The 10,753-nt window shown below is 35.3% G+C and overlaps 1 protein-coding gene across 1 annotated transcript; it reads left to right on the top strand.

The window, feature by feature from the left end:
- Positions 1-5,930: 5,930 nt before the first annotated feature.
- Positions 5,931-10,636, top strand: mnx2a (motor neuron and pancreas homeobox 2a). Its single transcript, XM_051905696.1, has 3 exons — positions 5,931-8,322; positions 9,092-9,252; positions 9,548-10,636. Exons 1-3 carry the CDS (start codon positions 7,899-7,901, stop codon positions 9,890-9,892), a joined length of 930 nt encoding a protein of 309 aa, XP_051761656.1. The 5' UTR covers positions 5,931-7,898; the 3' UTR covers positions 9,893-10,636.
- The last annotated feature ends 117 nt before the right edge of the window (positions 10,637-10,753 follow it).

Here is a 10,753-nt window from a genome sequence, read left to right as displayed (position 1 = left end):
ATGGAAACAGCTATTGTTGTTGATCTTCAATCCTGCTGTACTGTCCAGCTTATTGCACGCAAAATCATTTTGAATACAGTGATAATTGCCAAACTTATTAAACTTGAAAATTATATTGTTATTTGATGATTCAAGACAGTCAACATGGAAATTATCTGAACTAGAATAAAATCTAATTAAAACGTGTAAATAAACAGGTTTTAGAGTTTGATTTTTATAGAATTTACACTTTTTTGTTAAAAAAAAAAAAAAGTCAAAAAAGGAAAAAAAAAAGATCAGATGTTCTTGCTTCCATTGAAACACAATATGCTTATTGGAATATTCCCAATTTCATTCTGAAATATCAGTTTTTCAATTCAACTTTTCACTATTATTTGTAAAGGGAGAAAATATTAAATTTGAAAAATGCAGCATATTTACTAGTGTTCCAAAGACCCAAGTTTCAGTAATGGTCAAGATATTAAATTATTCACAAGCGAGATTTGTTTCTGGATGAGAATATGCTTTCTAGGACCCTTTTTGTGCCCCCTGACTTGATCCCCCATAGATCATCACACATTTAAATACACCTAGCAGCCTATGCAGTCACTCTGCAAATTGGCATAGATTTGCAAAGCAAATATTAAATTTTAACGACAACCTTCCAGACAAACACTGAGATTTAATGTGTGCATGTCATTATCTAAGAGAATATTTAATGAATTCCTGATGGAAATCAGATGCTGTAATTTATGAATGACAGGTTTATGATATAAAAGCACAGACATAATCAGTACATAAAGGGATCGCAGGCTGTACACAGATGTTTGTTTCAGGGTTATTCAGGAAAATGGCGAATGGTGTGTAGACTATATAAATTTCCATTGGAGTTAAAAGCTAAAGGATATCAGTTTTTGTTGTGTTTTTGTTTTTATGCTTTCTACTTAAGATATGCAAATTTCATTCTTGTATTTTTAAGAAAGCATTACTTAGCATGTGTGCTATGGGAAGGGTGCACAATTCAGAAAGGTGAGGTGGGCTTCAATCATGGTTTTGAATTATGGCTGCATGTGCAGGTTCCTTCATTCCTGCCACAGTGAGAACTGTTTGATTAAAAAACATATAGTCTATTGGTGGGTGGGGCTGCTTATCCTACAGCAGGATTAGGTGCAACCATTTGGACGAGCAGGGCTAATTGAACTGTCATATTTAATTTGCTCACCTCTGACAGCCACACACGCATACAACCCTGGATGAATCTGTGAGCTGACTAGGATGGTCCTGGAAGATAAACATAGAGCCTGATTAGATGTAGTAGTTATCCATCATACCTGTCCTGTTATATATCTCCAGACTGACCAAACACACACATACCCATACACAAAAGGCCACGGCAGTTCAGCCCTGCTTCTGTGCATGTTGTTTGATTTTTGCTTTGCTAATTAAATTTCACCCTGACATATAAAAATACGGCTATACTTTGGAAGTTATTACATTGTGGTTCAGAAATCTGGAATGATATCCCATAAATTATTGTGGCTCAGGAGCAATAATAGCCCCAAAGAAATGTTCTGATTAAACTTTTTTTTAATATTTTATATGTCTGGAAGGAGATTTCATGGCACATATTTTGTTTATTTTATTTACCATTCTTTTTTAATTAAATGTATACATTTTATTAAATGTTTCATTAAAATATATACTGTAAAAAAATCCACATAAGTTGCTGCCTTAAATTTTTAAGTATAATCAAAATGGCTGTATAAGTCATTTTAACTTTGGGGCCTTTTACATGACACCGTTTTCAACTAAAAATGGAAAATATTTTATGCATTTGACTGTTCATTTACACGACAATGGCATTCACTTTTGAAAACCGGTTTCAAAGCGCAAGGTTTTGAAAACTATACCTTTATTGTCTCTATGTAAACTACAAAAAAAGCGAATTTGTGAAAACGTGACGTCATGCGCATGTGTATTACATATAGGGCCCTATTTTAATGATCTAAGCGCATGGTCTGAGGCGCACAGCGCAAGTGCACTTAGGGCGTGTCCAAATCCACTTTTGCTAGTTTAACAACGGAAAAAATGGTTGGCGCACCCGGCGCATTGTCTAAAAAGGTTGTTCCTATTCTCTTAATGAGTCGTGGGTGTGTTTTGGGCATAACGTGCAATAAATCAATCAGAGTCTCATCTCCCATTCCCTTTAAAGCCAGTTGCGCTCGTGCCATAGCAGATTCGCTATTTACATGGTGGAATTTGCAAGCGGATAAACTGAACGCTTCTCTAGCGAGGAAACGGATCTGCTCGTGCATGAGGTTAAAGCGCATGAGCAGACCATCTACGGGACAAGCCGGATTCCACCAAAGCATTTTTATCTTTATGCACACAATAATAATCTTTTACATTGTAATTCTTTTATTTTTAATATTTGGCATGTTTGTGCAAAAAAAAAAAAAATACTGCGGCATTGACTTTAGACCAGGTTTCAGTCGGTCAATGGCGCAGTCTATTTCAGTTGCCTCAAAATAGCAACGCGCCAACAATGCACCTGAACACACCTCGTTTTCAGACCGGCACACCCATGGGCAAACAAATGGGCGCAAATGCATTTGCTATTTAAACAACGTGGCACAAGACGTGAAAATGACAACTACATCGGGCTGAAACTAGCAAAAAACACTTGTTCCGGGGGTATGATAGGGCCCCAGTGTTTCTTTACAAAGTGACATCGCCAACTACTGGCCTGTCAAGAATAATACAAGCGTTTTTATCCGTGTGAACGGGGATTGTTTTGACAACATTGTCATCTGTATGCGAAAAGCGTAAAGTAAAAACTTTTTCCGTTTTTATATAATTATTTTTTAACATAATTGTCGTGTAAACGTGAAATGTATAATGTCACATTTGGTATTGTACTTTTATTTATTTGTTTATATGAAATGTATAATGTCATATTTAGTACTGTACTTTTATTTCTTTATTTACAATTTTTTATTAAATGTATAATGTCATAATTGATACTGCACTTCATTCATTTCATTAAAATAAATAAATACATAAATAAATAAAGTGCAATACCAATTATGACATTATACATAAATAAATAAATAAATAAATAAATAATTGATATTGCACTTAATACATTTCATTAAAATAAATAAATAAAGTGCAATGGCAATTATGATATTATAAATAAATAAATAATAATATTTGATGAAAGATCAAAAGGATAAACAATGCAGATTTATTTTCACAGCCGCCTTTGCTCATAATTACTAAGGGTGCCAATAATTGTGGAGGGCACTGTATAATGTTACAATTGATATTACACTTTTATTTATTTATTTATGAAATGTCCCATAATTGGTAACAGAGAAATATGCCTTTGTGTCTTTCTATCTCAGCGAGAGAACCACCCACGATGCGCCACCAGCTCCTGATGTTGCCACCATTTTTTCCGGAGCAACAGATGTTTCTAGCAGCTCCGCGGGACTAATTATCCATCCCAGTCATCCTCTCTGTGTAGTACGTGCACGTGTGTGTGTTGAACTTTCTGTTATGCTTTAACTCAACAACGGTAGGATTTACCAGTAATTATCCAGAAACACACCCCTCTTGCCTCTGCCATTGTCTTGATGTCTCTGCAACATAGCCGTCATTAATCAAACGATTCAGTGCAGGCCTGAACTGGTTAACCTGCACCGCCCAGCCCTGGTTACTGAGGAAGTTTTCAATTCCCTCTGGTCAATCACAAGGACACAAGAGTGCAACAATGGGATGGTTATGAATGGAAATTAAAATAAGACGCAACCATTCAGTGGATTTCAGCATGCAATTTTAACTTTTGGTAGGTCTGGACAAAGAGTTAAATTCGCTGAGTAGGAAGGCTGGAATTGGAAATTAGACAGCGGCACATAGGTTGTTTCCTTAGCTTTAACGCTGAAATCTACACAAGCACTGCACATTGCTATTTTTTACATCTGACCTAGAGCAAAAGGTCAGACAGTTACGAAAGGGGCAGTCCATGTCACATTTGTGTATGAATAGCTGTCCATTCAGTGGCTCTTTTACAGTCTCTTGAATACAAGTGTTGGCTCCCTTCTGGACAGCCAGAATGCAGAGTGCTTGCACTTTTGGCAGGCTTGTTAGGCATCTGTGGTCTCCTTTTTTAGAAAGAGGACATTTATTTGTAGATCTGTTGTGAAAGTGTTAACATTTAACTCTTACGCTAAAATTTAGTTCTCAACATTTTCATCAGACATTTTTTAACTAAAATATTTTTAACCAAGAAACAATCTGTATTTGCATAGTTATTCATTTCTCACATTTGTAAAAGATGCTTTGCAGTAATAATAATATTAAGTATGAAACATTGCACAAAACATTGCATACATTTAGATTTCTAAACATTTGTTTCTGGCCCATTCACCCAGTTGGATATGGTTGCTCAGTTAAGCCAAACAACAATTTTAAAATAGTACCACAGTTTCGGAATTAGTGAAGATCAGGGCAGAACCTGCTCATTATTATGCTTTTTGCAGAACTCCAGATGAGTTTTCACATGGTTCTTTTTGACTAATGGCTTCTTTTGTGTCACTCTCTTATTTAGTTCTTTGCACAGGGAGTTGAACACTTTTAGGGACCACTAGGCACCTAATTCACTACATTAATTTAGTTATTGATATTATTTTGTACCTTGTTTTTTAACAAATTGTTTGCAATTGAATATAAGCTGTGCTAATTGATCTTCTTTTAAATGAACTATAGTTTCATTTTCACAGCTGTCCTTCCCAACCCAAAAAATGTACTTAATGTGGTACTTATTGTATTTTATTGTTTGCAGAGGCCAGTGCTCCTTGTCCTTTTTAACACAATGTTGCATCTAAAAAAAAGTTTTATTAATTATTACTAATTATATTGTATAATATTTATACTGATTAATAATATTAGTATTTCATAACTAATTCAATTTAGTTCCTTAAAATAATAATATTTTAAAAAATCATTCTTTTTAACATGTTATTTTGCCAAAATTTATATTGATATTGGAGAGAGATGAATGTACCATGCTCAAAGAAAATCCCATTAATTTTCCAACATTAATTGAGAGAATTTTACAGTTATTAGGGAAAAAAATATTTATGTTCATGCAATTGTTTCTAAAATATATTTCAGTTTAGAAAAGAAAAAAATGAAAAAGCCTAATGTTAAAATTGTCGTCTAATTATTTTAATTTCTGATTAAATGAAAAGTAAGCCACTGACAGTAAGAATTTATTGCATTTATATTTGTGACACTGGACCATAAAACTAGTCATAAAGGTAAATTTTTTAAATTGAGATTTATATATAATCTGAAAGCTAAATAAATAAGCTTTCCATTGATGTATGGTTTGTTAGGATAATACTTGGTCGAGATACAGCTATTTGAAAATCTGGAATCTGAGGGTGCAAAAAAATATTGAGAAAATCGCTTTTAAAGTTGTCCAAATGAAGTCCTTAGTAATGCATATCCACTCACAAAAATACATTTTAGATATATTTACGGTAGGAAATTTACAAAATATCTTCATGGAACATGATCTTTATTTAATATCCTAATGATTTTTGCCATAAAAGTAAAATCGATAATTTTGACCCATACAACGTATTGTTGGCTGTTGCTACAAATATACCCCTGCGACTTATGACTGGTTTTGTGGTCCAGGGTCACATATATATATTGCATGAATATATATTTCATCAAACAGCACTTTTGTGTTGTTGGAGGCTAATATTTGTAACACTGAATTTGTATCACTTGGTCCCTCCTACTTTGCATTGGCCATTTTCAAAACCTCAAAATATATTATTTTTCTTTCCAGAAATTAAAGAAAAGAAAGACAAATCCGTTTATTATCTGTTCTGCTGTGTTTAAACCCTACCACTGTTAATGATTGACAGGTAGAAGCCTAATAATTGACCTTTATCTTCCTAATGAACTGAGATTAATTATAACCTCAAGGTCTTGTCTGGGAACTCACTGACAGTGCTGAGAGCATTACCAGACTTCCCATGAGAAAAACTATTCATAGAGAGAGAGAGAAAAAAAGAGATTCTTCAAATAACTGAACGTTAAATTGTTAAGACAACAGCAGTTCACCTCGGGTGTAAAAGCCATGATTTTGAGCTATTAAATAATATTGGCTTCTTTCTCGTTTTTGAATCTTTGCTCAGCCTTTGACACAGTAATGATTTTTTGTTGGCTTTTTTTTTTTTTTTTTTTTTTTTGTACTGCACTTTCTTCCGTGTTGGCACGCTACCACAGTGTCAGATCGTTATTCTCTCCAAACGTCTCAGCAGCTCTCGTGCAAATAAACGGTTGTTTCGACATTAGTTACTGGAAAAACAAGCAGCAAATAACCGGCAGATAATGACAGAACATTACAACTGCAGCGTGCCCGTTCGCGTTTATCATGCTTGTTGATTTATTTGTGCATTAGTATATGTTTGCACCAGATAAGAATCAAGGGTGAGCGAGTGGTCATGCAAACACGCCGCATACTAGTGTGAGAAAAGCAAGGCGGCATCGCACCTGCGAGCGCGCGGAGTGGAAAAGGTCAACCTGTCCGTGTCCGCCATTGTCCCTTTGTCAAGGTTAGTGTGAGTTAGTTAGCAATGTATTTGAACCTTTAAGTATATATTCCACCATTCAGAAGAAACCTGAAACTTAATTTCGAGAAGAGTGGAATTGATGTTTAATTCTTCCTCTGAACACAATTAAGTCCTCTTCGATGCTCTAATATACTTTAGTCAAGGAGTCTGAGTGAAATTTGAATTACCATCTGAATGTGACATGACAAGGACATAGCCTACACGACTGGCTATTCAGAACCAATTCATATTACAAGATTTGTGTACGTCATTTGACATATATTTATAATTTGCAATAATAAAAAAATACTTTAGGTTTCGATTCTATTCTTACAATTGTTTTTTGTTTGTTTGTTAAAATGATGTAGGCTTATTTAAAATATTTCTAACATTGTAATTTTAATTAATAATGTGACTCTATTATTAACTTGCACCAAACATCTAAATCTTAAACATTTTACGAATGTAATTACTGATGAGGAAAATCAAGTTTAATAAAGTGAAATAATATTGCCATAACAACATACAGTGTAATCCCCTTTTCATACTGTGAAATAAGAAAAATATAATAACATAGATCACCAGTTGAAATCATATCGATAATGTGAATGAATATGTAAACTATTTGTGAGATATTTTGTTTGCTAAAAAAAAAAATGTATGCAGTATTTAGTGTAAAATAACAATTTTTCGTATATTAATCTCAGCCTATAACACATTTACTTAATCGCTTATTGTTGTTTACGTTGCTGTTTTATTAATAGCCTATTGTCCTATTGCAAACTGTTGGTAGACCAAAATTATTTTTCCAAAAGACCAATTGTTGTGAACAAATGTTTGTGTGGCCGATATATATATTCTTATCAATCGACCGATAAGTCGTAAGAGATGTGAAATGTATGTCTTGATGTTGAAATAAATGCGTGTGTAGTGAATTAATTAGAATATATTGGAAGATTCCGAACTATAAGAGCATCCAAATGAACCAATCAGAGAGTGTTTAGGAGGAGCGTGCTAGAGCGCGAGACAGTCAAAAACTGATGCCTGCTCGCCCTCCAGGCATAGTGTTGCGTCACGGGTATAGAGATGAAAACACAGTTATAGAGAAACAAAATATCAACAACTGTCTTAAAGAGTTAGACAGTATTACCAACGGTCAGGTCAGTGGCCTAAGGAAGAGTTAATTGTAAATTTAGGCCTAGCGTGAAGGAAAAAAGAAACTCTTTAACTAATTTATAACCATATTTTAGCTCTTACCGTACTTGACACTTAAAGTTCGGCTCCATGGATAAGTCGAAGAACTTTCGAATAGACGCTCTGTTGTCAGAGAGCTCTCAGCGGATAGTTCGCGAGGACTCCCCGGGACTGTGCAATGAAGGTACTGACATCGAGCCCGCAACATGCAAACGGACACAAAACTCTCCTACTCGCGCTTTTCAGCTTCAGACAGGGGTCATACCCAAGCCAGGCATGCTAAACATTTCTCACCCGGGATTAACGTCACTTTCTCAAGGGTCTATGCCAGGAATGTATCCCTCACCTATGTACTCCATCGCGGCACTTGGAGCGCAGCATCCCACCTTCGCGTATTCTGGTTTTGCGCATCCGTACCAGGACCACCTGAAAGCAGCAGCCGTGGCCGGTTCATTTCCGTTAGAACACTGGCTCCGGGCAGGACTCATAATGCCTCGCCTTGCAGACTACAGCGGTATGTATTTTACTCTTTAAGTATACTTACTTTAAATTAAAAAAAAAAAAAGTGTTGTCAAGCAATTAAAAATGTCTAAATGGTGCCACTTTAAGTATGTAATTTCAAAGCAAAAACTATGCTGATTTCCATTAAATTTTATATATATATATATATATATATATTTTTTTTTTTTTTTTTTTTTTTTTTTTAAATAGTTTTCATAGTAAATAATGTTACAAATATAGTTACATTTATAAACCTTTATGAATCCAAAAATATAGGAAAAATAACATTACATAAATATGTAACACATTTATGTTCTCTCTGCAAAAACACAATAAAGTGAACTCACATGCCATAAATATTCTCTAGCATAATTGAATCAGTATTTACTGCTAACGGAACTATAATGTAAGCTTTTTTTATTTTCAGTCTTTTCATAGCATCATAAATGACAACTCCATTAAAACAGCCTTCATCGAAAGGAAAACTATAAAGAAACACTTAAAATGGTCTGAGCTTCATCAATAAAGTTATCTGGTAGCATTTATTGAATTTTCATTAAGTTAATGGTGTTCTCTGGTGTTTTATTGTCCCGCTAAAGCAATATCTCCCAGCCCTGTCATCAACAATAAACTGAAGTAAAGCTGTTATCATTATCTATTAGGGGGGAGTAACAAGAGGTGAATATGTTCTTGTTTGCTGCGTCTGCTTGGTGTCTTCACCGTATGTCTTTGTTTTTTGGCATAAGTCTTACACCTCCTGTATCAACAAACTCTCTTCTCAGGGGCACCTCAGTCTGGTCTGATTGGAAAGTGCCGGAGACCACGAACAGCTTTCACCAGCCAGCAACTTCTAGAGCTGGAAAACCAGTTCAAACTCAACAAGTACCTATCACGACCCAAACGCTTTGAAGTGGCCACATCTCTCATGCTGACTGAGACGCAGGTGAGGAGAAAGCAACACACTTTCATGTCAATTCGTAACAATTTTATGTTTTAACGAATTGGTAGCTAATTCGTATGAAATTGTACAATTTCAATTGTACGTTTTCGTACAATCTGCTTACGCCCCACTGCTGGTTAGGTTTAGAGGTAGACCTTCATACGTTTTTCAACATATTGAGAACAAAGAGACAACAAAATAATTTTGATCATCATTCAAATAAAAAGCTCCTGAATATTCCCAAATGCTAATACCAATGGATCAACCTTTATGTAAATGATTGTGATGTATTTTCCAGGTGAAGATTTGGTTCCAGAACCGACGGATGAAGTGGAAGCGCAGCCGTAAAGCTAAAGAGCAGGCTGCGCAACTGGAAACAGATGGCTGTAAGTCAGGCAAGAGAGGAAACAAACCCAAAGACCTCAGTCGCTGCAGTGCACACGATGACGATGAGGATCTGGATGCAGAGGAGGAAGATGAAGAAGAAGAGGAAGAGTTCAGAAAATCCATTAATGTAGGTCTATCTCACCCTTCGGACTTCCTGCAGCACAGCTCCGCGCTGAGCTACAGCTCTCATGGCTCCTACTCTGATGACGACCTGGAAGAGATCGGAGGAGACCGAAAGATCAGGCTAGGGTTATGAGGAATTAATGGCATGTCAATTCATGAATTGGACAGCTAACTACATCAAGGTTTAAAATCCAGCACCTCAAGACTGATGTCAAAATTAACCCATTAGACCCGATGAGTTCATTGTCCATGAATACTCACAGGATGTTTATAGTCAAAAAGTCTTAAATGATTCATGAAAATGGTCTTCCAGTTTATTTGCACTTAATATTTTTTCTTGAAGGCTGCTTGTAAACTGCAAATGTACACTATTTCAAACTAACTTGTTTTTCTTATGTGATCAAACTCTTTATTATATATGTTAATATGGACATTTTGCTTAGAAAAGAAAAGCTGTTGAACCAAATGAGGAGGCCTTTCCACTCAAAGTCACAGGCTGACACTTGTGCTCATTGGTCTTTTGGACACATTTTGTTTAATAGTATGTAGTCAAGAGTGGATGCTGAGGAACAGGAAATTGTCCAGAGGTCATCAGCGTCAGCTTTCTTCCAGTAACCATTGACTAAGAAACACTGAGGAACTGGTAAATCCTTGGCAAATATTGAACAAGGGCAAACTGTGAACGGTTCATTAGTTAGTCCATTAGTTTGTCATGTTGTTGCTGTTGGTGTCTTTAATGTTATTTAACTGTTATAGATTATATATCTAATTTATTCAACTGATATCAGGACTCTGTTTGAAGGATTGTGTGACCTTCAAAGATTGCTGGTAAAATATGTACTTGGAGACAAAGGGAAATAAACAAAATTGAAGATTGCTCTCATTGAACACTTTTTTTGTTTTTTTGAGGATGTGAAAATGCTGCATACAATACAAATGTTTATGCGTCTGGCACATGAGCGAAAGGTTTAAAACTGTAAATGAGTATTACCCC

The sequence above is a fragment of the Ctenopharyngodon idella genome, chromosome 9 (assembly GCF_019924925.1).
Source record: "Ctenopharyngodon idella isolate HZGC_01 chromosome 9, HZGC01, whole genome shotgun sequence".
Lineage (NCBI taxonomy): Eukaryota > Metazoa > Chordata > Actinopteri > Cypriniformes > Xenocyprididae > Ctenopharyngodon > Ctenopharyngodon idella.
The sequence above is the reverse complement of the archived record's forward strand: the minus strand, read 5'-3'. Positions and strand labels throughout refer to the sequence as shown.

Excerpts from the sequence above, each read along its gene's own strand:
- mnx2a (XM_051905696.1), top strand. The coding sequence starts at position 7,899 with ATGGATAAGTCGAAGAACTTTCGAATAGACGCTCTGTTGTCAGAGAGC. Across the intron at positions 8,323-9,091 it reads TCGCCTTGCAGACTACAGCG|GGGCACCTCAGTCTGGTCTG; the intron begins GTATGTATTTTA and ends CTCTCTTCTCAG. Across the intron at positions 9,253-9,547 it reads TCATGCTGACTGAGACGCAG|GTGAAGATTTGGTTCCAGAA; the intron begins GTGAGGAGAAAG and ends TGTATTTTCCAG.